Source organism: Pelophylax lessonae (assembly GCF_965119305.1).
Source record: "Pelophylax lessonae genome assembly, chromosome: 1".
Lineage (NCBI taxonomy): Eukaryota > Metazoa > Chordata > Amphibia > Anura > Ranidae > Pelophylax > Pelophylax lessonae.
The window spans coordinates 694,838,083-694,860,270 of record NC_138768.1 but is presented as its reverse complement, the minus strand read 5'-3'; the positions used below and the strand labels follow the sequence as shown (position 1 = coordinate 694,860,270).

Below are 22,188 nucleotides of genomic sequence, written 5' to 3'. Positions count from 1 at the left end.
CGCCCCCGCGGTGTTGGAACTTAATATACAAAACTCCCATCCTACCACTCCTTGGAGTCTGAATGAAGCTCTCTTGCAAGACCCCGCCATAGTCGCGGACATCCTCGCGGAATTGCAGGCATTTTTTTCTGCCGACTCGGTAGATAATCCCCTCTCAGTTTGGGCGTCCCACAAGTGTGTTATCAGGGGGATCCTGATTAAACACGGTCACTTGGTGAAAAAAAGACTGGAGACTCTCTCTGGGCTTCTGTCGCACCTTCGGCTGCTGGAGGGCAGCCATAAAGCTGGTTCGGATGCGGCCACCGCAGTGGAATTGTTGAAGGTTCGGGAAACTATACGGAAACATTCACTTTGAGGCCAAACACGTCCTGGTGAAGGCTCGGCGGTGTTTAGGAGTACGGCGACAAGTGCAGCCGTCTGCTCGCCAATGCCAATGGAATTTTATTCCTCACTATATTACATTGATCGAGCGCCGGGCTCGCCCTCAGATACCCAGATTCCTCCGGACCTGGCCTCCTACCTCCGTGAGGCTAACCTTCCAACTCTCACCGCTGAAGAGATGGAGGACCTCTCTCAGCCTATCTCAGTGGAGAAATTTGGTGCGGCGATTGCGTCCACCTCTCTACGCAAAGCTCCTGGCCATGATGGATTTTCGGGGGTTTATTATAAGACCTTTCAGGACATTCTCGTGCCACATTTCATCGAAGCCTTTAACGCCATCACTGATGACAAACGGGTCCCCCTGGATATGCTGAGAGCCAACATAACTGTCCTCCCCAAACCCAGCAAGGACCCCCTTTTGTGTGGGAGTTATAGACCAATCTCCCTGCTCAATTGCGACGTCAAGCTTTTCTCTAAAATCCTAGCGACAAGACTGGCCCCGCTGATGCCACACCTTGTCTCTTTAGACCAGGTTGGCTTTATTCAGACACGGGAGGCTCAAGACAACACTATTCGTTCTCTAAACATTATTGAGGGAGCGCAGAGGCTACGCACTCCGCTCCTGTCTACAGACACCGAAAAGGCGTTTGACAGGGTGAACTGGCCCTTTCTTCATGCGACGTTGAAACGTGCACTTGCCGTCCCCGATGTTATCCTGGATAGCCTCGCTGTACTCCACTCCCACTGCGTCGGTTTGCGTCAATGGGTTTGGGTCGGACCCCTTTCCAATAGCCAACGGCACCCGACAGGGTTGCCCCCTGTCTCCGTTGCTATTTGTTCTGACGTTGGAACCATTCCTCCAATCCGTTCGGGATAACCCCTCGATTCAGGGTGTAAGTGCAAAAGACTACCATCATAAAGTGGCTGCGTATGCAGATGACTTACTTTTTTATATCACCAAGCCTCTTATATGTCTTCCTTCTTTGCTTGCTGAGTTGAAACGCTACTCATCACTGTCCAATTTCAAGATCAATCTCCAGAAATCGTAGGCCTTGAACGGATCGATTCCTGCAGCGACTATGTTGGCCCTGCGCCCACACTTCTCATTCCGATGGGCTGCACGTCGCATTCAATACCTGGGTAAATTGTCATGTAATCATATTTTAGAAATACCAAAATGCAATATCCATTAATAGGTGCCTAATTTGCACCTTATTCTCAAAAAATCAAAACCATAAGGGAAAAGTGAAATTGTAAAAATGAGTGACAATCTAAAATAAAGTTTGAATCTTTAAACACATGCAGTGCTTCTTCATTCAAAATGATTGTGTTAAATGTGCCAAATCCATCCACCTGCTGAACACCTCTATGTTCAATGCACGCTCACCTGCAGCACAAAGAAATTGTGCAGTATAAAAGATTTATCGGTCCACCTGGGGGACTACTCAGACTTCTCTATATCCTTCCTTTGATATAAGTGGAGCAACTCCATGATTATGTAAATGAAGAAGTAGTTTCATAGTGTAGTAATTTTAAAACCTTTATTAGCATAACAGAGAACTCCAGAATGCTCACATTTGCAAGTTGTAAACAAGCGCATAAAATTCAGTCTGTAATGTCATATTGTTGTGTGCCTCGAGAAGGCCCAGCTCACTGGGATCCCAGTACAACAGCCGAGTCTGATGTCACCGTGACCCCTACACATTTCGTACCAGTTAAAATTCTTCTCAATGCATTTGTGCTGCATCCTTTTGGTGCATTAGGTAGCCCTTTTCAATTCAGGGGGGCTGCGCTAACACAACTCGACTCCAGCTTCCCATTTCCTGCATCCTCTCCACAACTGAATATTGATAAAATTAAAATGTACATATCTTCATTTCTGGTTTTCTTCCCCAATCTCCTTTTTTTTTTTTTTTTTGCATCATCGAACACCACCTACTGCCCAATGCTGGAGAAGGGGGAAGAGAACCAGGATTGTAGATATGTAAATTTTATTTTATCACAATCCAGGGACATGAAGGGGTTAATTTACTAAACCAGATTTTGCACACTCCGTTTTAATAAATTAACCCCAGTGAGTCTTGTTAAAAGAAAAAATAGAAAATACAGCCTCGTCATATAAGGACTTTCTAAATTGGGTAGTTTTCTCATTTTACTATAAAGATTTTTTGATAACAGAAGTGGGTCGCTCTCTCAAATGTACAATTATATATGAAAACACTTTTTTTTTTTTTTGCTATAGTGGAATGCTAAAGTCTGAAACATCTATACCAGCTAAACATATTTTTAACCTACAGCTTTTAAATATGAAATAGATGAGAAGATAGAAAATATTTATACATTTCCCACCAGATTGGAGAAACCCAGAGTAGTATTAAACCCCTAAGAGTTTTTTATTTTAATGCATTGAGCAAAATAAAGTAAACATTTCCCAGTAAACCATTTTTAAGTAAGCACTTGCAGTTTACATATTTTAACGGTGCTGTCTCTTGCTTTCTTTATTCTGCTTCACTTAAATTCCAGTCTTCACAGGAGTTAATATTGGATAGTACCATGTCCTCCAGTCAGTCTGTTAGCATGGAGAAGGGAGGAGGAGCAGGGCAGTGCCTTGTTATCCTAGGCTAAATGGGGCTATGTATTTCTATGGATGCATACAGCCTTGGGAGAACTTCTCTTGTTTGTGCATTCAAGGGTGGCTCCTTTCTCTTGCAGTGTTCTATGGAGCCAGAGCAGAGACCAGACCAGGGTCTCCCTATGCTGTAGGCCTTGGACAGTAGTCATGGCACTATTTTAAACAGGAAAATAGGCAAGGAATAAAGGCAAAAGAATTTGCAGTCTCAGCAAGTGATTAAAGCAGCTGCTGAAAATAATTAAAACCTAAGAGTTTGATATTATTTTAACACTCAAATTTTCTAAAACGATAAATAATCACTGTAAGAAGTCCTACTTTTAATTGTTTTGGATGCTTGATAGGGGCTGAACCTACAGAATCTTGTTTTTAATATGTGCCTGATATTCCTACTTTGCTTTCTTGTACTTTTGTTGATTAAAAAGTAGGTGTTTCATAACATTGTTTTTACATAATATCTTCACATAATATCTTCAAGCCTTTCTGGTGCTTTGGCAGGTAATGATACACATTTCATGTGTTATAACTATGCAGGTGAACTTCAAACCAAAAAAGAAGAGCTACATGGCCAAAATGACTTACAGGATGATGAAGCAAGAAAAGCCTTTCCTGTAGAGACAGGCTCTTTAATTTCGCTAATTGACGTGAACTCGTCTTTGCCAGAAGTGCATCTTTCTCCAGAGAAGGCAAAAGATGACTTGGTTTCTGACCCTGCCCAGGCTGTGCACCAACTTTGTGGTATGTAAAAAGTTGTATAGATTCTTACTTCGAGACTGCGACTATGAGAAACAATATGACAACAGCTGGCTCAACTATCCAATATCATTATATGTACAAAAGGCTTACATGGAAACTCCTTGTTGTAGTAGGTTTAAATGTTGCATTTGACAAGCAAAATAAAGGCAATATTGAGGACTGTTCAGTTTGAGCAGTTGCTCACCTGATAATAAAATTATTCCAGGCTAAAGATATTCACTTAATGAAATCCTCAATGTATGTTTCAACTAGACTAAAACAACTTTGCTTCTTTAATGAAGTTGCCAGTGTCTATCTATACTTTCAGCCACCCAGGAAAAAAACACTTCTGGTCCATTATCTTGAGAAACCATATGCCAACCCATTCGGTGTGATCAGTGGCCATCTGTGTCATTTTACATTACTGTTCTAAGTAGTACACGGTTTACAACATGCCTGAATTTTATTTATAAACTACCTTTCTCTTTGGTGGAAGCAACATATGATTAAAATATTTTAATTGAGATAAGATACCTGCTTAATCAGCACTGTAAGGCTCCCAGACTATTGCAGGTACTTGATGCAAATTTGTAGGAGTTAGGGATCATAATTTACATTTAGGAGTTTCAGCATTAACAATGTACCCTTTTCGTGCACCCTGTACATCTGTGATGCTGGGCCAGAAAACTGCTGATTTGTTAAGTATAGGATAAGGTTTAAGGACTACCCTAAGCTAGATATACATGTACAGATTTTTTTAATTCAACCAGTAGGTTGAATGAAAAAACCGGACAGATCCATACATCAACAGAAGCAATGTTGATGCAAGGATCTCTCCTGCTGTGTCTTTGTACTCTAAAATGCTGACTTCCCATACTATAACCTTCAGAGCTGATTGAGCGAGGAAAATTCAACAAGGCAGTTGTACAGAAGTCGATGGGTAGGTCAACTTCTGTACAACTTCCCTGCCAATGCTTGAATCTAACTTCAGGAAACCAAAATGAAACAAATCACCGCTCTGAAAACAATCAGCTGAGCCAGATGGATCCCGAGCAGCTGTGGCAGTCCTGTAGGAATGGGTGCTCACCAAAGTCCGTGACCTGAGGAATCCATGTAAATGAAGAAGAAAGTGGCACTTCCAGACCCAGGAACCTGGAAACTTGAGTTTATTTCTTCAAATCATAGGTACAACATCAGACAAGACCACAAGACACAAGACAGACTGGACAGCGGTCTTGTGGTCTTGTCTGATGTTGTACCTATGATTTGAAGAAATAAACTCAAGTTTCCAAGTTCCTGGGTCTGGAAGTGCCACTTTCTTCTTCATTTACATGAATCTAACTTCAGCCAGTCCCTGCTGAGCTGGCCCAATTTCAATCCATGTATGAGCAGCTTAAGAGTCGCCACCGTTTTACATCTCTGGAACGAAATAGCCCAACAGACACTGATTTCTTTCCAGTGCCTATGGGTAAAGAGATTGTAATACCTTAATGACTCGTTTAATCGCCCTAAGTTGCAGTTGTCAGACCAGTAGCAGCTGGCCTCTCTTGTAGTACAGAGTATTGTTTCCTCAAATCTTCCACCGGTGGACATACTGTCAGTACATAATAGACAGCAAGTTCAAAAGGTCATTCCAACAGACCCAGTCATTCAGATACAGCTTTCTTTGTTGTTCAGCTCTTTGCTAAAGCATAGTACACACAAGTCGTTTTTTTTTTTTTTTTGTTCAACCCGGCTGAACGAAAAAAAAAATCTGACAGCTCAGGAGGAAGTACTGTACTACCTATCCGATGTTAGTACAGCACTCTCGCCTGTTGTTCTATTGTGTTCGGGCAGGGGGGGGGGGGGCAGCCCCCCTGCCAGAACACTCTGGTCAGTGCTCTGAGAGTGCTGATCGGGAGCCGATTGACAGACATTTTTCGGTCATGCCCCTTCGAGAGGGTGCAGTTAATTCTGTATCCCCCTGTGTAAACGCATTTAGAAGGCTAGTTTGCAGTTTGGTTGTGGGACATATCAATAACAATAGACTCGTATTTTAAAATCAAATATTCTGTCAAAATTTTAAATTCAAACATCAGAGTAGTAAAACAATCAAAGTTTAGCAAAAGCATCTAGCAAAATTTGCTGGTGACAAATCACATAGATAAAAAAGTGAAAATGCAGCGCTTTTACACGATCAAAAAAGTCTAAACAAAATTGCCTTGTTGGTCGGCTTACACCCCAGAAATAGTATACAAAACTGAAAAATAAAGAAAAAGTAGGGGTTTTAAGAGGCCAATTGGGAGAAGGAAAACCAGGATACAATCATATAAAATAAATCAGTTTATTTATACATGTAAAACAATGTGTATAAATAAGGGTCATGGAGAAGGGTCCCTCAGATATTCACCAATAAGATAAACGCAGCACAGAAATATATTCCCTATACTGGGAGTAATAAATGCTTCAAGCTGATGTTGACACTAAGAGTCTCTGACATTCGGTTTGAGGGTCCCAGTGATCCAACGCGTTTCGCATAAGGCTTCGTACTATAATTCTTACATACATTCAAGTTGTGTCATATTGTAAGGTACACATTTATAAATCCTGTGTAAGTGGCTTATACTGACCTCGCTGCGTGCAAAAATAGATAATAATGGCAGGACGGAATACCAAATCCCTATATCACGGTGCACAGTTCGGGTGGCAGTTGTAAGTATTAGTAGTATTTTTGATTATTGTATTAGTAGTATTTTTGATTATTCCTCAGTCGGATAGACATGTCACGCAATCCAACAATACCGTTGTGGCGTTAGTAGTGTGTATATACAGTGGGTACGGAAAGTATTCAGACCCCCTTAAATTTTTCGCTCTGTTATATTGCAGCCATTTGCTAAAATCATTTAGGTTCATTCTTCTTCCTCATGAATGTACACATAGCACCCCATACTGACAGAAAAACACAGAATTGTTGACATTGTTGCAGATTTATTAAAAAAGAAAAACTGAAATATCACATGGTCCTAAGTATTCAGACCCTTTGCTCAGTATTTAGTAGAAGCCCCCTTTTGATCGAATACAGCCAGGAGTCTTTTTGGGAAAGATGCAACAAGCCTTTCACACCTGGATTTGGGGATCCTCTGCCATTCCTCCTTGCAGATCCTCTCCAGTTCTGTCAGGTTGGATGGTAAACGTTGGTGGACAGCCATTTTTAGGTCTCTCCAGAGATGCTCAATTGGGTTTAAGTCAGGGCTCTGGCTGGGCCATTCAAGAACAGTCACAGAGTTGTTGTGAAGCCACTCCTTCGTTATTTTAGCTGTGTGCTTAGGGTCATTGTCTTGTTGGAAGGTAAACCTTCGGCCCAGTCTGAGGTCCAGAGCACTCTGGAGAAGGTTTTTGTCCAGGATATCCCTGTACTTGGCCGCATTCATCTTTCCCTCAATTGCAACCAGTCGTCCTGTCCCTGCAGCTGAAAAACACCCCCACAGCATGATGCTGCCACCACCATGCTTCACTGTTGGGACTGTATTGGACAGGTGATGAGCAGTGCCTGGTTTTCTCCACACATACCGCTTAGAATTAAGGCCAAAAAGTTCTATTTTGGTCTCATCAGACCAGAGAATCTTATTTCTCACCATCTTGGAGTCCTTCAGGTGTTTTTTTTAGCAAACTCCATGCGGGCTTTCATGTGTCTTACACTGAGGAGAGGCTTCCGTCGGGCCACTCTGCCATAAAGCCCCGACTGGTGGAGGGCTGCAGTGATGGTTGACTTTCTACAACTTTCTCCCATCTCCTGACTGCATCTCTGGAGCTCAGCCACAGTGATCTTTGGGTTCTTCTTTACCTCTCTCACCAAGGCTCTTCTCCCCCGATAGCTCAGTTTGGCCGGACGGCCAGCTCTAGGAAGGGTTCTGGTCGTCCCAAACGTCTTCCATTTGAGGATTATGGAGGCCACTGTGCTCTTAGGAACCTTAAGTGCAGCAGAAATCTTTTTGTAACCTTGGCCAGATCTGTGCCTTGCCACAATTCTGTCTCTGAGCTCTTCAGGCAGTTCCTTTGACCTCATGATTCTCATTTGCTCTGACATGCATTGTGATCTGGAAGGTCTTATATAGACAGGTGTGTGGCTTTCCTAATCAAGTCCAATCAGTATAATCAAACACAGCTGGACTCAAATGAAGGTGTAGAACCATCTCAAGGATGATCAGAAGAAATGGAAAGCACCTGAGTTAAATATGAGTGTCACAGCAAAGGGTCTGAATACTTAGGACCATGTGATATTTCAGTTTTTCTTTTTTAATAAATCTGCAACAATGTCAACAATTCTGTGTTTTTCTGTCAGTATGGGGTGCTATGTGTACATTCATGAGGAAGAAGGATGAACTTAAATGATTTTAGCAAATGGCTGCAATATAACAAAGAGTGAAAAATTGAAGGGGGTCTGAATACTTTCCGTACCCACTGTATATAATATATATATATAATATATTTTTTCGTTCTGTTTTCAGCGAAAACAGAGAAGAATAGCAATGGAGCTCAATAATTCTTTGATTAGCTATAATGGCCTTAGAAAACACTCATCCAGACGTTGCTCTATTCATATTGTATAAAACATAAAAAATGTATGCCAACGGTATGGGGATGTATACTCAGTATTATCCCAAATAGTATTGAGGCAGGGCAGTCAATAGCTCAGTCATAGACCATACCAGTCCATGGCTCCCGCTCACAACAGGCAAGAGTAGCCTTACTTAGTAATGGTCCTCAGTGTGTCCTGCCAGCAGTCCTTCTCAGACTCCTAAATGATTCAGAGAATGGTCGATGCCCCACAAGTGCACTTAAACACAAAAGGGTGATCTGAAGGTGTCCTCCACTGGTATCACAACACTCCAAGCCTCTTGCCCTCTGTTGTTGACCACCCACATAAAGTGTTCAGTAGTGCTCAATAAAGCATTAACCCCAAACTGAAACCGATACCGCTGCTCCAGGTGTATCCGCCTTTGGCTCTTAGGTATTTTATGTGGTTTACATTTGGATATTGAGATTTTGTTAAACTATGGGACTTACGGTGCATACTTTATGTGGTGTGTACACATCCATGAAGGTTTTACTCTATACTTCCATCTTTTTCTTCCTTTTTTTGTAAGGTTTTGGTCTTTTTAGATTTTTTTTCTTGCATTAATACACACTTCCACACTTCTACATGCATTCCATATATGGAAGCATCAGTATTTCTGAAAAACATGTATATTTTGCAAATGCATTTTTAATATAATTTTTCATGTTTTATTTTAAATTTTGTATTTTTTTTGTATAGACCTAGGAGGTTAAGTTTGGTTGTAAACTTATCCTTTTAACAGGAACTAGTGAGTGTTTTTAAAGGACAAAAAATTGAAGAAAAGGGGATGTTTCAATCACTGTGGCAACTCACTTGTGACTAGTTACTGATAATTGGATAATTATGACATGTGAATGCTTTATATTTTTGCTTCAGTGTCTAAGTTTTTATGGTTTTGACAAAACACGCATAGTCCTGTGAAACGTGTCATCCCTTTGTCCCCTGCTTCATGCCTGTACATCTGTGCTTGATTTTCTTTTTCTTCAATAAATTTCTACGCATCCCATGGAAAGTGCAGCCACTCCTCATTCATTCATTCGTTCATTCATTAGTTCATAAGTATCAACCCCAATCGGTGCATTCAGAGAACCTTCCTAGTATGCTTAAATCCTTTGGACTGGCTTTGTACCAGAAGCGATCTGAAACCATGCAGTATAGAAAGGTAAAACTGGACCTTGCGCAGTATTAAAAACACATCTGCATTTATTTTAAGTATACCAAAATACTGACAAGCAACAAGACCTAAAAACGCATATAAATCAAGAAAGGTAACAAAAGCTTCAAACCAACAAAAAGGCAGATTTCCGTGAGTGTTGACGTCACGTGTCCAGGCTTGTATTTTAATTGACTTAATCTCAGCATTTCATCTTTAGAGTTATACTTATTTACTGGTATCAAGGAAAAAAAAAAACATTTCCTCTCTCTCAGCAGATTTTTAAACATTTTTAAGGGGAGCTCATCAAGAGTTTCTACACAACTCTTTTCCGCACGACAAATAGCGATGCATGCAACAGATTCATGTACCAGTTGGAAACGTACATGCATTTGGGGCAAGCAGTGCGAGCGTAGGCAAAATGAGGTTAGAGTGTCCACAAGGACATCCTCGGTGCAGCTGTGCTCCCTCGCCGCTGCTGTAGCTGTCACTAAGACAACGCAGTTGTTGGCTTCATGTATGGAGTTTATAAAACTGTTTCACAGAACCTGAATAAGTGGGGTATATGGACCATGAAACGCGTTGGCAGGGGGAATCATTGAATTCCCCCCTGCCAAAGTTTCTCTAAATGGTTATACAATCAAGCTCAAGTAATCCAAGAAGCTAAATGTTTGAGTAGGGTGGGAAAAACAATGAGATGTTGTAAAACCTACCTATACAATGTATTCTGCGTATGTATTCACAAAAAAATGTTGTGGTAGGCGAAGAACGCTGTATGTTTTTAACCACTTAAGCCCCGGAGGATTTGGCTGCTAAACGACCAGGGGGTATTTTGCGATTCGGCACTGCGAGACTTTAACGGACAATTGCGCGGTCGTGCGACGCTGTACCTAAACGAATTTGGCGTCCTTTTTTTCCCACAAACAGAGCTTTTTTTTGGCGGTATTTGATCACCTGTGCGATTTTTTGATCACGCGTTATAAACAAAAAAAGAGCGTCAATTTTGCAAAAATAGCAATATTTTTCCCTTTTTTTATATGAAATTCCCCCCAAAAAAATGTAAAAATCAAAATTTTTTAACATTTTCGGCCAATTTGTTTTATGCTACCTATGTTTGGTAAAAAAAATCGCAAAAAGCGTATTTTGATTGGTTTGGGCAAAAGTTATTGCGTTTACTGACTAAGGGAAAGATTTTTGTCATTTTTGTTGTTTTTTTTTTTAACGCGTAATGGCGGCGATCTGCGATTTTTTTTTTTTTTGCAGTACTGCGACATTGCGGCGGACAGATCGGACCCTTGACTGACATTTTTGACACTTTTGGAGTTACCAGTGACATTTCTACAGTAATCAGTGCTATATATATGCTCTGTTACTGTAAAAATACACTGGTAGTGAAGGGGTTAACTTTATTTGAGAGGGAGGGGCTGTGTGTGTCCCTAGGGGCGTGATTCTTACTGTGATTGGCTGTGGCTTCAGCTGTATGCAGAGTGATCAACGGATCTACATAGTAGATCCATATGATCAGCTCTCATACAGAGGGGAGAATGACAGGCAGCTTGTTTACACAAGCTGCCTGACTTTCTCCCTCTCCCCCGCCGATCGCAGAGTGGCCGGCGGACATCGGGTCCGCCGGTCACACGCGCGGGGGGGTCCGTGACCACGCGGGAGCGGGAGCGCGCCTCCGGCGGCGCGTGCTCGCTCCCTAGACCCTCACAAGCTAGTGACGTAGCCCTACGTCACTTTGCCTGTGAGGGGCTGACCGCCGACGTAGATCGGCGTGCGGCGGTCGGCAAGTGATTAAACGGTGTTAAACCCAAAATATTTATTACATTGCAGCTTACCAATTCTTAGATGTAAGGGCTAGCATTTCTTATATCCTTATAAGAATGAAATTATTTTAATCCAATCTCTCTGAGACTAGCAAAGCTGGCCCATTGATGGCATGAAAAAAATCGCTCGATTTCCCCATCAACACAGACAGCGTTTATGGGGGAATCTCTCATGCGGAGCTATTGTTTTCTCCCGGCGATGGGGAGCTGACCCTGCTAGAAAAACACACAATGTTAGCCACTGCCAATAATTACATGAAAAATCTGACATGCTGGTTGTACTCAAGTCGATTCATGGATTGACTTGGGTACAATTAGCCTGCCCATATGTGTTGTGAATCTCTGCTGAACAGGCCAAGATTCGAACTGTCTGTGGCCAGCTTAAAAGTATTGACCTGAGGATGACACACATCATCAGACACCTTCAGAAGACCAGTCTATAAAGGAATCTCATTTGTTTTTCTTTTTTCCTGGGCTGTTGTGCACAGAAATGACAGTTGGCACTGCTTAAAAACACGTATGTTTGTAAAGTATAAATGTTTATTTTTTGGCAGATGGGAAGAAAGTTTTCTTAGCAGTTAGTTTTTTTTACACCCCAACACACACGCTTATACTGTTTGCAGAACTTTGTCTGTTGCAGGCTTTTTTTTTTCTTATATTTAGGTTCTACCTACCACAATGTCAATGCCAAAAATCATTCCAATGAATACTGCTTTTTAGCTTGTATTTGGGTTTTTTAATACACCTACAGGCATTTAAAAACAAATTACCATTCAATTAGAAAAAGAAAAGTGTCTTTTTTTGCCCATAGCACTGTTTCTTTGTGACTAATCTGTTCTGTCATCCTTCTTAGCTAGTATTGATTTGTCACGCAGTCAGCAAAGCATCAGACTGAGCGAATCATTGTTACCTGTGCTTTTAATTTTCACATGTCAGATCTTCAGTGATAAGGCTCCAGGAATGTGCAATTTAACGCATGCTGTGTTTCCAGAACACTTCTAATAAAATGTTAAAGTGGAATGGTGATAAGTGATTACCATACCCAGTAATAATCTGTATGAATTTACACTCTCTTTCCTTTTCATCTTTATCAACCCATGTCAGACCATTTCCTTTTAAGACAATGAAGTGTCTTGTCTGGGTAGTATTACTTCTTTCTTTTGTTTATCCATTTGTACTTAAAGGGATAGGCTCAATGCATTTTAGGGTGATGCTGTCTGTTTTATCCAGATGCCCTGTCAAACCTGCTCTGTGATCCATTCTCATGGGACCAGGATAGTTGTGTACTTTGGCTCAGGGCAGACAGAAACATGACATTAGAAAACCTGGCAGGCTAACCATATACATGTGATGGTTGGAAGATCCAGCTGCCAAAGAAATCTATCTTAACCTGAAGATATTTCCATATGTATGCATAATTGTTTCAGTTGAATGTATAGGTTTGTAAACTTAACAGACAAAAGTGAATCTAACTTATCTAGCGGGAAGCAGAAGTAGTTTGCAAACAATAGTTTCCCATTGGTTGGCCAGAAATTGCTTGTAGAGGTTGAAATGTAAGCATAAATAGTTGAGCTTTTTCTGATCTGATTATTGAAAGCTAGATTAAGAAACCTTTATCTCATGGCTATGGATGATCAGGCATATATCCCACCAGGAACAATGAGCAAAGATATTTGCTCATATTTTAGCACATTTATAAATAGATCCAGGCATGGCTATATTATACATGGTTACATTGTTACATCCAGCTTGTAACTATGTATATGAAGATCTTGGAATCTGGAAATAGACACCGCTACTCCAGTGGTCTCCACTTGCTTCCATGCTGAGTTGCTGGCCTGATGCATTGTGAACACAGGAGGTTGGCTGCTCAGCACAGATGCAGTTCAGGGAATGCTTTGCATTTTTATGAATGCGTAGAATTCTGTGATTGGACAAGGTGGAGAGTGCAATGCCACCTCCGCCTCATCCACTTGGAGAGAGCTTTACATTTATTCAGAAAATGGAAAGCATTCTCTGAATGGCACTTGTGCCGAGCGGCCCACCTCCTGTAGTCAGCAAGCAGAAAAGCAGCTGCTCAGTACGGGACCAGAAACAAATGGAGATTGCCAAAGAAGCAGTGTCTACTTCTCACCTCCTGTCCTCGGGACCCACTGACAGGCCAGATTTTAAGTATTACTTTGGGGAGATGCAGACTAGAATACTGCAATCACTGAGCAGCAAATTATATCACCTGTGATGTATTTCAGTTATCTTGCAAACCTGGCCTGTTAGTGGGTCCGGAGGACAGGAGTTGAGAACCACTGTTCTAGAGGGAACCGCAAGTTATGGTGTATATAGTTGCATAGGTCCAAGTTGGTGTATAATGTAGACGCATGATATAGCCATGCCTCAAATTGTTTTATACTGATACCCACTGTAAACCTCACTCAACCGTGGCACACATTTGTTACTTTGTTTCATTATTTTTCTTTATTGAAAAGTGAGTGATTGGAATTGTTGACAGGGAGATTTTCCAAAATGACAATGGTTTTAGACACCCTTGGTTCTGACTGCTCTCTGGAAGGTACAGAACAGTTAACTGCATTATATTTAAATCCATTAAAATAAAAAGTTCATACATAAAATGTATAATTTCCTTATTTGACCATAACCAGTCAGATTGGGTGATAATAAGCTCATATCTTCCACTTTCCACATGACTGTAAAGGATAAAGTTATTTATTTATTTTTTTGTATAAAAATAACAAACCTTTTAGCGCCGGTTCACACTACCGCGACGCTACTTCCAGGGGCGACCTCCGAGACCTCGGAGCGGCCGCCATGGACTTCATAACATTAAAGTCTATGGCGGTCGCCTCCTGGTCGCCCCAAAGAAGCTCCGGACCCTTTTTCTAGGTCGGAGCGACTTGTGTCGCTCCTATTAGAACGGGTCCGCAGCTTCCCTATGGGAGGCGACCTGCGGCGACCTGTGAGGCGACCAGGTCGCCTCACAGGTCGCCCTAGTGTGAATCGAGGCTTATACTTACCTGCTCTGCATAATGATTTGCACAGAGCAGCCTAGATCCTCCGCTTTTCAAGTCCCTGCCGGCGCTCTTTGCCACTCCCCACCCCAATGCTGAGTGCCCTATTGCAAAAACGCTTGCTATAGGAGCACTCGTGTGTGCTCGCTCCTGTGATGGCTCTGTGTGTCTGTAAGAAGAGAACTAATACAGCCATCACATCTAAGTATTGGTAAGCTGCAATATATTAAATATTTGCTTTTGAGTTTAACAACTGCTTTAGATCTTTGCTCAGCACTTGACAGTTAATCAGGTAGCATAATAGTAAATTAGCTTATAGGTAACTTAAATTTCAAAGTGCGTGCATAGCAATACTTTATACAAAGGTATTTTTCTTTCACAACAGAGGAGCCTGAGGATTTGGAGGCTGAAATGCTGGAAGATACCAAAGGAAATGCATGTGATGAGCGTCCTGTCAAGGCTGTGAGTGTTTGGAATGAACAAACCAAAGAAGAAAGGTACAGTAATTGCACAGCCCCATCAATCAGCTCTACAGATTATCACATAGTCCATTTACAGCTTAATCCATGACAGCTACATAGCTTTCTTATATGAATGGCAATTATGTGATACTGAAAAATCTGTAAAGCATGCTGAGTTGTGCAACATACCTGGCAGACGGCTGCGAGTGGAATGAGCCTAGATCAGATTTCCACTTAACCCCTTAATGGTTCCCTGCTGATAAACTAGAACCTCCAGAGAAATTGCACACATGGGTACCAGATCTCAGCATATAGTACTTTTCACTGTGGCACCTCTATCGCTTGTCAGCCCTGGTTGCTATAAAGTTTTATCAGCTGTATGAAATGCCTCCCTCTCTTTTATCTCCATAATGGGAAAGTAAATGAAAAGTGCAGTATTCCCAGATGTTAATGATGTAATTTCCTGCAGGCTCAACCTAAGTTTTAAGCCCCTTTCACACTTATGTGACTTAAAAGTCACACGATTTTGCAACGAGTTTGACTGGACTTGAAACAATACCTGAGTCTTTGGACCTCAAAACGCATTAAAATCGTCACAAAGTAGTGCAGGGACTAATTTGAATTCTTTGCGACTTGAAGTCGTACAGATATGAACGGTACTCATTGGAAATCATGGAGTACGACTTGTCATGCGGCTTTGTAGTCCCAAATTGCATGACAAATCGCACAAGTGTGAAAGGGGCCCTAAAGAATCTCTCATGAAAAATGTGTAGGCTACAATCGCTGACCTCTTTCTGACAGTGCAAGTTTCCTGGCTGTGTCTGATTTTAGTATTTTTGAGTAACTAAATCATAACAAGATTGCAGCAAGCAAAACTATTACTCAGACTGTTGAAACCATTGGATCATCATAATGGCCAGGAAACTGCCATTTAATATTTGCCATGGCAAGTGTCCTTGAACTACATCTTTGTCTATATTCCCATCACACACGTTCCTGGAAACCAGACTCCTCTGTAGTGGGTGCTGTAGCTAGTTCCAGCTGGATACGTCAGGCATGTGATGCCTGACGTAGGGGTCCTGCGTGGCTCTGAAACATTGCACTTGTCTTTGGGATGTTATTTTTTTCTGCAATAAAATCCTTTGGGTATTGATTGAGGATCCTTGGTGTACTGGTGAAATATGTACATTTACTTGAACCCCATCCCATCCCTTTAACCTCAAGCTCAGCCATTATCCAGGCACTGGTATTTCTAATATGCAAATATGAGTTGACGTGTTAGTAAAAGCAAGTGGAATATGTATAGACTTCAGTACTCAACCAAGCAACAAGTGGTTTTGAGATGTACATACTGTATATCAACCGATTTGGATCGAAGGCCAATTTAAAGGTCCCTATAATCAAGTGATGATCACTACCAGACTAGACAACAATCTTGTGTTGAAAAATGTCTTCAGTATGGAGCAGCAATGCCACCTGGTTAAATATCTTACTATAGCAAGCTGTGAACCACATCAGATAGTTTTGGGTGATCACTGGTAATGCCTCCAGCTAAAGCTAGTGCCAATTGTTTCTGCCTTCTTTTCCATTCTCTCCTCTTAAATCTACTGCACTTCTAGGTACAGTAGGTCTACAAAATGATTTTTCAGTAGCTGGCAGCCACTACCATCTAATGAATTTGGCCAGCCTATTACATATTAATTGGTCTGAGTATGTCTCACACTTTCATACAGTAGATGCAGTTTATTTTCCTGGACTAGCACCTGCTCCAAGCCAATTTTCTAGATCTTTGAGTGACTGTTTATTTGGCAGTGTACCACTATATTAGTCAGCCAGGTTTAAATGCATATATCCAGTTTTGCAACTTGCTAGTACAATAAACATGACCCTTTTACAAGGCTACGCTATGAACTATATTAGTAGGCCAGGTTTAAATGCATATACCCAGTTTTACAACTTGCTAGTACAAAAAATGTGACCCATTTACAAAGCTAAGCTAATGATCCATGTTGTTTATAGGGCTGTCCTCATGTAGAGCATGTCACTGCCCAGATCTGTGGCTAGACTATGCAAATGCAATTAGGCCTCTTTCACACGGGCTACAGCTTGTATAAGAGTTGTGCGAACAGCAAGCGTTGACAAAGCATCTGCAAAGCTTTCAGCAAGCTTTGTTGAAGTACTATTCAGCTCAAGTTTGTAAATGTTGAACACAGATCCCAGTGGGAGTGTTGATCGCAACTTTAAACAAGCTGCTAGCAGGCTTCAGAAATTCTTTAAGCAAGCTGCTAGTAGGCTTTTGACAAGCTTCAAGTGGCATTCAACACTCCCATTAGGTTATGTATTCAACGTTTACTAACTGGAGCTGCATGTTACTTTAATTGCTTCAATAAAGCTTGCTGAAAGCTTTGCAAATGCTTTGTCAAAGCTTGCTGTTCACACTCTTCCACAAGCTGACACCTGTTTGAAAGCACCCAAAATGTGGTGCAGCTGTGCATGGTAGCCAATCCGCTTCTAAGGCTGGCCACACAAGGTGCAAAATTATTTTCTGTTACCGGGTTGCAGGATAGAAATTTGCACAATGCCCCCATCAACACGGATAGTGCTGACAGGGGAATCCCTCCTGTCAAGCTATTGTCTGGAGAAAACAGTGATTATTGCTTGCAGCTATAGAAGCCGCTGGCGATCATCTTAAGCAAATCTGGCAGGCTGGCTGTACCCAGGTTGATTGATCGATCAACCTGGTACATTCAGTCTGCCCATTAACGGTTTAAATCTGGGCTGGTTCCTGCTTAACCACCTGAGATTCGAACCGTGTATGGCCGGCCTAACTTCAGCTTCTTCAATTAAGCTTTGACAATAAAACCTTAAAGCGGATCTTCACTGCAACTTAGCACCACAAACTAAAAACGCTATTTAGTTAATTTTATTATTTAAAGCAAACTTCTCTATCCATCCATGTCTCCAGGCTTTATTTTGCTGAGAAAACACCCCCTAGAATTTCTCGCGGTGGCTATCTTTAGTAATGGCAAATGATTCATGCAGCATTTACTTCCTGCCCTTAGCTTAAGTATGCATGCAGGAAAGTGTGCTGAGCTGAGAAAACCTCTCCTCCTCACCTCCCCTCCTGAAGACTTCTGGGATGTATGCAATTATTTGCCTAGGCATGGAAACTAGGAAGTTATTTTAGAAATGTAAAAAAAAGTAACTAGGATATATTTTCTTAACTATTTACTAAAGCTAGCAGCATGAGGATTACAATTCATAACTGTTGATTGGGAGAGTGAAGTTCCACTTTAAAGCTGATTGGTTTCTATGCAGAACTGCACCAGATTTTGCCACTCCAGTTTTAGCCAACCCCTGTGTCCACACTTTAGACTGTGGAAATGTCAGGATTTATTACCCACTGTACTGGTGGCTATACAGTTCTTTCTTTAGCTTAGATAATACATGGTTTATGATCTTGTGTTTTTTTTATATCATGTGCAGAATCTTTAAGTGTCGGTTCACACTAGGGCGACATGACTTCGGGCGAGTTATGCCGTCGCCCGTGCACCGCGACTTTGGCACGGCTTGTAACGACTTTACATAATGGAAGTCAATGCAAGTCGCTCCAATGTCGCCCCGAAGTAGTGCAGGAACCTTTTTCTAAGTCCAATTGCACAGCATGGTCCATTACTTGTTAGGCAACCAAGTCGCCTGACAAGTCGGAAAAGTGTGAACCGGCACTTAAGATAGAAGTATTTGTTTACCCATCTATTTATATTTCAGTGAGGAAGAAAACTATCCTGTGCATGACCATGAATCTCCTAGAAAAGATGATCAGCAAAATGCAGCCTGCTCTGAAAGTGAACATGGAATGGGTCAGTCTGTCTTCTTGAATTTATTTATATAGTATCTTTTTTTTTTTTTTCTTTGTTCTGTTCTAAGCCTAAATTTCTGAGTAAAATATAGTTATGAATGAACACAGGGGCACCCATGTTTGTGTTTTAAATAATTATATAAGCTATGGTTTCTGCCTTACACAGAACAGAGATTGTGCTTTAGGCTGCCCTTGATCCAGTTTCTGTGAAGGGCAGAGCATGCATCATTGCAGGCCCCTACACTGGAATACACAATTTAGCTGTCCACCAAGGGCTATCAAAGGCCGCACATAACTGCAGGTGTGGAGCTCAGTATCTTCATGGCCATGTAGGCACAGTTTTAATGCTCACATCTCTATGCATGCCTTTTTTTGTTTGGTACAACACATTTCATTTTAAAGAGATTTCATTCTAGGTGATGTAGGCTCGTAATAAATGACCCATTTCAATGCAGATTTGGCACCTGTCTGCTTAGAGGTACCCCTGGGGGATAACGACTGCTTCCAGCTTTAGAAATGTTTTACCTTAATCTCTGTGCAACATGCACAACAAGACTCTCAAAATAGGTATTTACTGTAAAAGGGAAGGGGGGAAGAGCCATTTTAGTTATAAATAAAATATATTTTTAATATACAATGCATTAGTAATGAAGCAGATGGTCAAACATCTTGCATTTCCTATTTCTTTCATTTGCAAGATTGTTATTTCGGCCTTTGAAGACCTGTTCAGCCAAATAACTACTGGAAGTAACAAGCCTATGTGAACAGCTATTCGTGTATCAATGAATGTCACCAGAGCAGCTTCAGTGGATATAAAAAGTCTACACACCCCTGCTAAAATGAAAAGTTTATGTGATGTAAAAAAATGAGACAAAGCTAAATTGTTTCAGAAATGATTTGACCTTTAAACTGTACATCTCAATTGAAAAACAAACTGAAATCTTTTAGGGGGGGGGGGGGGGTAAAATTAAAACCCTAAAATGTGGTTGCATAAGTGTGCACACCCTCTTATAACTGGGAATTTAGCAGTGTTAAGAATTAAGCATTGATGTGACATTATAATCAACACAGACTAATAACTAAAGTTTAGCAAAAAAAAGAAACTGGCAACAAGCTGAAGCTACACTGAACGAAAGGTGCGTTCCCTTACGCACCATAAACCATAGGTAATTAAAATAGAACTTTTATTCATACTTATAAAACATTGTCTGGACTGTATACATGTTCAAAAAGGGAAGGTGGGTTTATTGGTTGGCAAATAGTGTACTGATTGTTGAGTGCACACAATAATAAAAAATCAAGCCAAAAGATAGATAATGAGAAAAGAGAAGACAATTACTCCACCTCCAAGAGGAGGTGAAATGAACAACAATAGATCCATCAACATCCACCCAGGTTAATTTGCAGGTTTATAATCTGTCTGATATGAGACTTACAGAAGTGCATTTAGCGGTGCTTAAAGCCCTATCATTTGTACCCAGTCAGGATTTTGATGTATTCGAATGGGTAAAGGATATAAATCTATTTGTCAGGAAACTAGCACTAAGAAAAGAGTATAAGGATAAATCAATCCAGCAACTTGATGATATGACAGCAAAGGATATTGAGGCCTTGAGACTGTTGGAGTCACAACAAAATAAGTGTGAGGGAGGAAGTTATGTGGTGGGCCCCTTCTCCCTATTTAAACCTAGTAGTATCTATACTCCACCATTGCCACAGGGAAGTCACATTCAGCTTTTTGTCAAACTAGTTGAGAGGGACTTAAAGTTGCTGTGGGAAAAGAGGGGAGGCAGGCAAAAATCCTTTAATTTATCGTTTGTGGAATGGAAAGCTCTAGAAGAATTGCAAAATAAGTCACTGGTGAATAAGCCAGCAGACAAGGGTGGAAACATCGCCCTGATGGAGAGACACTTCTACCTCCAAGATGTGTCAAGTTAATTATGAAGTGTTCTTAAAAGATCCCACACCAGAATATCTAAAAGAATTGAGAGTTATTCTTAAAAGAGCACTTGGTTAGAGGCATACTTTCCAAGGATGAAAATGCAATAATTATCAATATTCACTCTACTATAGCAATCTTCAACGCTCTCTCTAAATTTCACAAACAGCCGGACAGACCTCCGGGTCATCCAATTGTATCCGGCAATGAAAATCTGACAGAAGGAGCTAGCAAATATATACAGTGCCTTGCGAAAGTATTCGGCCCCCTTGAACTTTGCGACATTTCAGGCTTCAAACATAAAGATATAAAACTGTAATTTTTTGTGAAGAATCAACAAGTGGGACACAATCATGAAGTGGAACAAAATTTATTGGATATTTCAAACTTTGTTAACAAATAAAAAACTGAAAAATTGGGCGTGCAAAATTATTAAGCCCCCTTAAGTTAGTACTTTGTAGCGCCACCTTTTGCTGCGATTACAGCTGTAAGTCACTTGGGGTATGTCTCTATCAGTTTTGCACATCGAGAGACTGAAATTTTTGCCCATTCCTCCTTGCAAAACAGCTCGAGCTCAGTGAGTTTGGATGGAGAGCGTTTGTGAACAGCAGTTTTCAGTTCTTTCCACAGATTCTCTATTGGATTCAGGTCTGGACTTTGACTTGGCCATTCTAACACCTGGATATGTTTATTTGTGAACCATTTCATTGTAGATTTTGCTTTGTTTTGGATCATTGTCTTGTTGGAAGACAAATCTCCGTCCCAGTCTCAGGTCTTTTGCAGACTCCATCAGGTTTTCTTCCAGAATGGCCCTGTATTTGGCTCCATCCATCTTCCCATCAATTTTAACCATCTTCCCTGTCCCTGCTGAAGAAAAGCAGGCCCAAACCATGATGCTGCCACCACCATGTTTGATAGTGGGGATGGTGTGTTCAGGGTGATGAGCTGTGTTGCTTTTATACCAAACATAATGTTTTGCATTGTTGCCAAAAAGTTTGATTTTGGTTTCATCTGACCAGAGCACCTTCTTCCACATGTTTGGTGTGTCTCCCAGGTGGCTTGTGGCAAACTTTAAACGACACTTTTTATGGATATCTTTAAGAAATGTCTTTCTTCTTGCCACTCTTCCATAAAGGCCAGATTTGTGCAGTATACGACTGATTGTTGTCCTATGGACAGAGTCTCCCACCTCAGCTGCTCTCTGCGCTTTAAACGGACCTCTGAGACCATCACAGTGCAGTTACATTTATACGGAGACTTGATTACACACAGGTGGATTCTATTTATCATCATTAGTCATTTAGGTCAACATTGGATCAATCAGAGATCCTCACTGAACTTCTGGAGAGAGTTTGCTGCACTGAAAGTAAAGGGGCTGAATAATTTTGCACGCCCAATTTTTCAGTTTTTTATTTGTTAACAAAGTTTGAAATGTCCAATAAATTTAATTCCACTTCATGATTGTGTCCCACTTGTTGTTGATTCTTCACAAAAAATTAGTTTTATATCTTTGTTTGAAGCCTGAAATGTGGCAAAAGGTCGCAAAGTTCAAGGGGGCCGAATACTTTCGCAAGGCACTGTA

The 22,188-nt window shown here is 41.1% G+C and overlaps 1 protein-coding gene across 5 annotated transcripts in view; it reads left to right on the top strand.

Annotated features, from left to right (window-relative positions):
• Window positions 1-22,188, top strand: part of NEK1 (NIMA related kinase 1) — a 334,451-nt gene that overhangs the window by 250,930 nt on the left and 61,333 nt on the right. For all 5 annotated transcript variants that reach the window (XM_082243984.1, XM_082243982.1, XM_082243981.1 and 2 more), the window contains 3 exons: window positions 3,545-3,748; window positions 14,733-14,844; window positions 18,577-18,668. In XM_082243984.1, coding sequence (XP_082100110.1) covers window positions 3,545-3,748; window positions 14,733-14,844; window positions 18,577-18,668 — 408 coding nt within the window. The remainder of the gene's footprint in view (window positions 1-3,544; window positions 3,749-14,732; window positions 14,845-18,576; window positions 18,669-22,188) is intronic.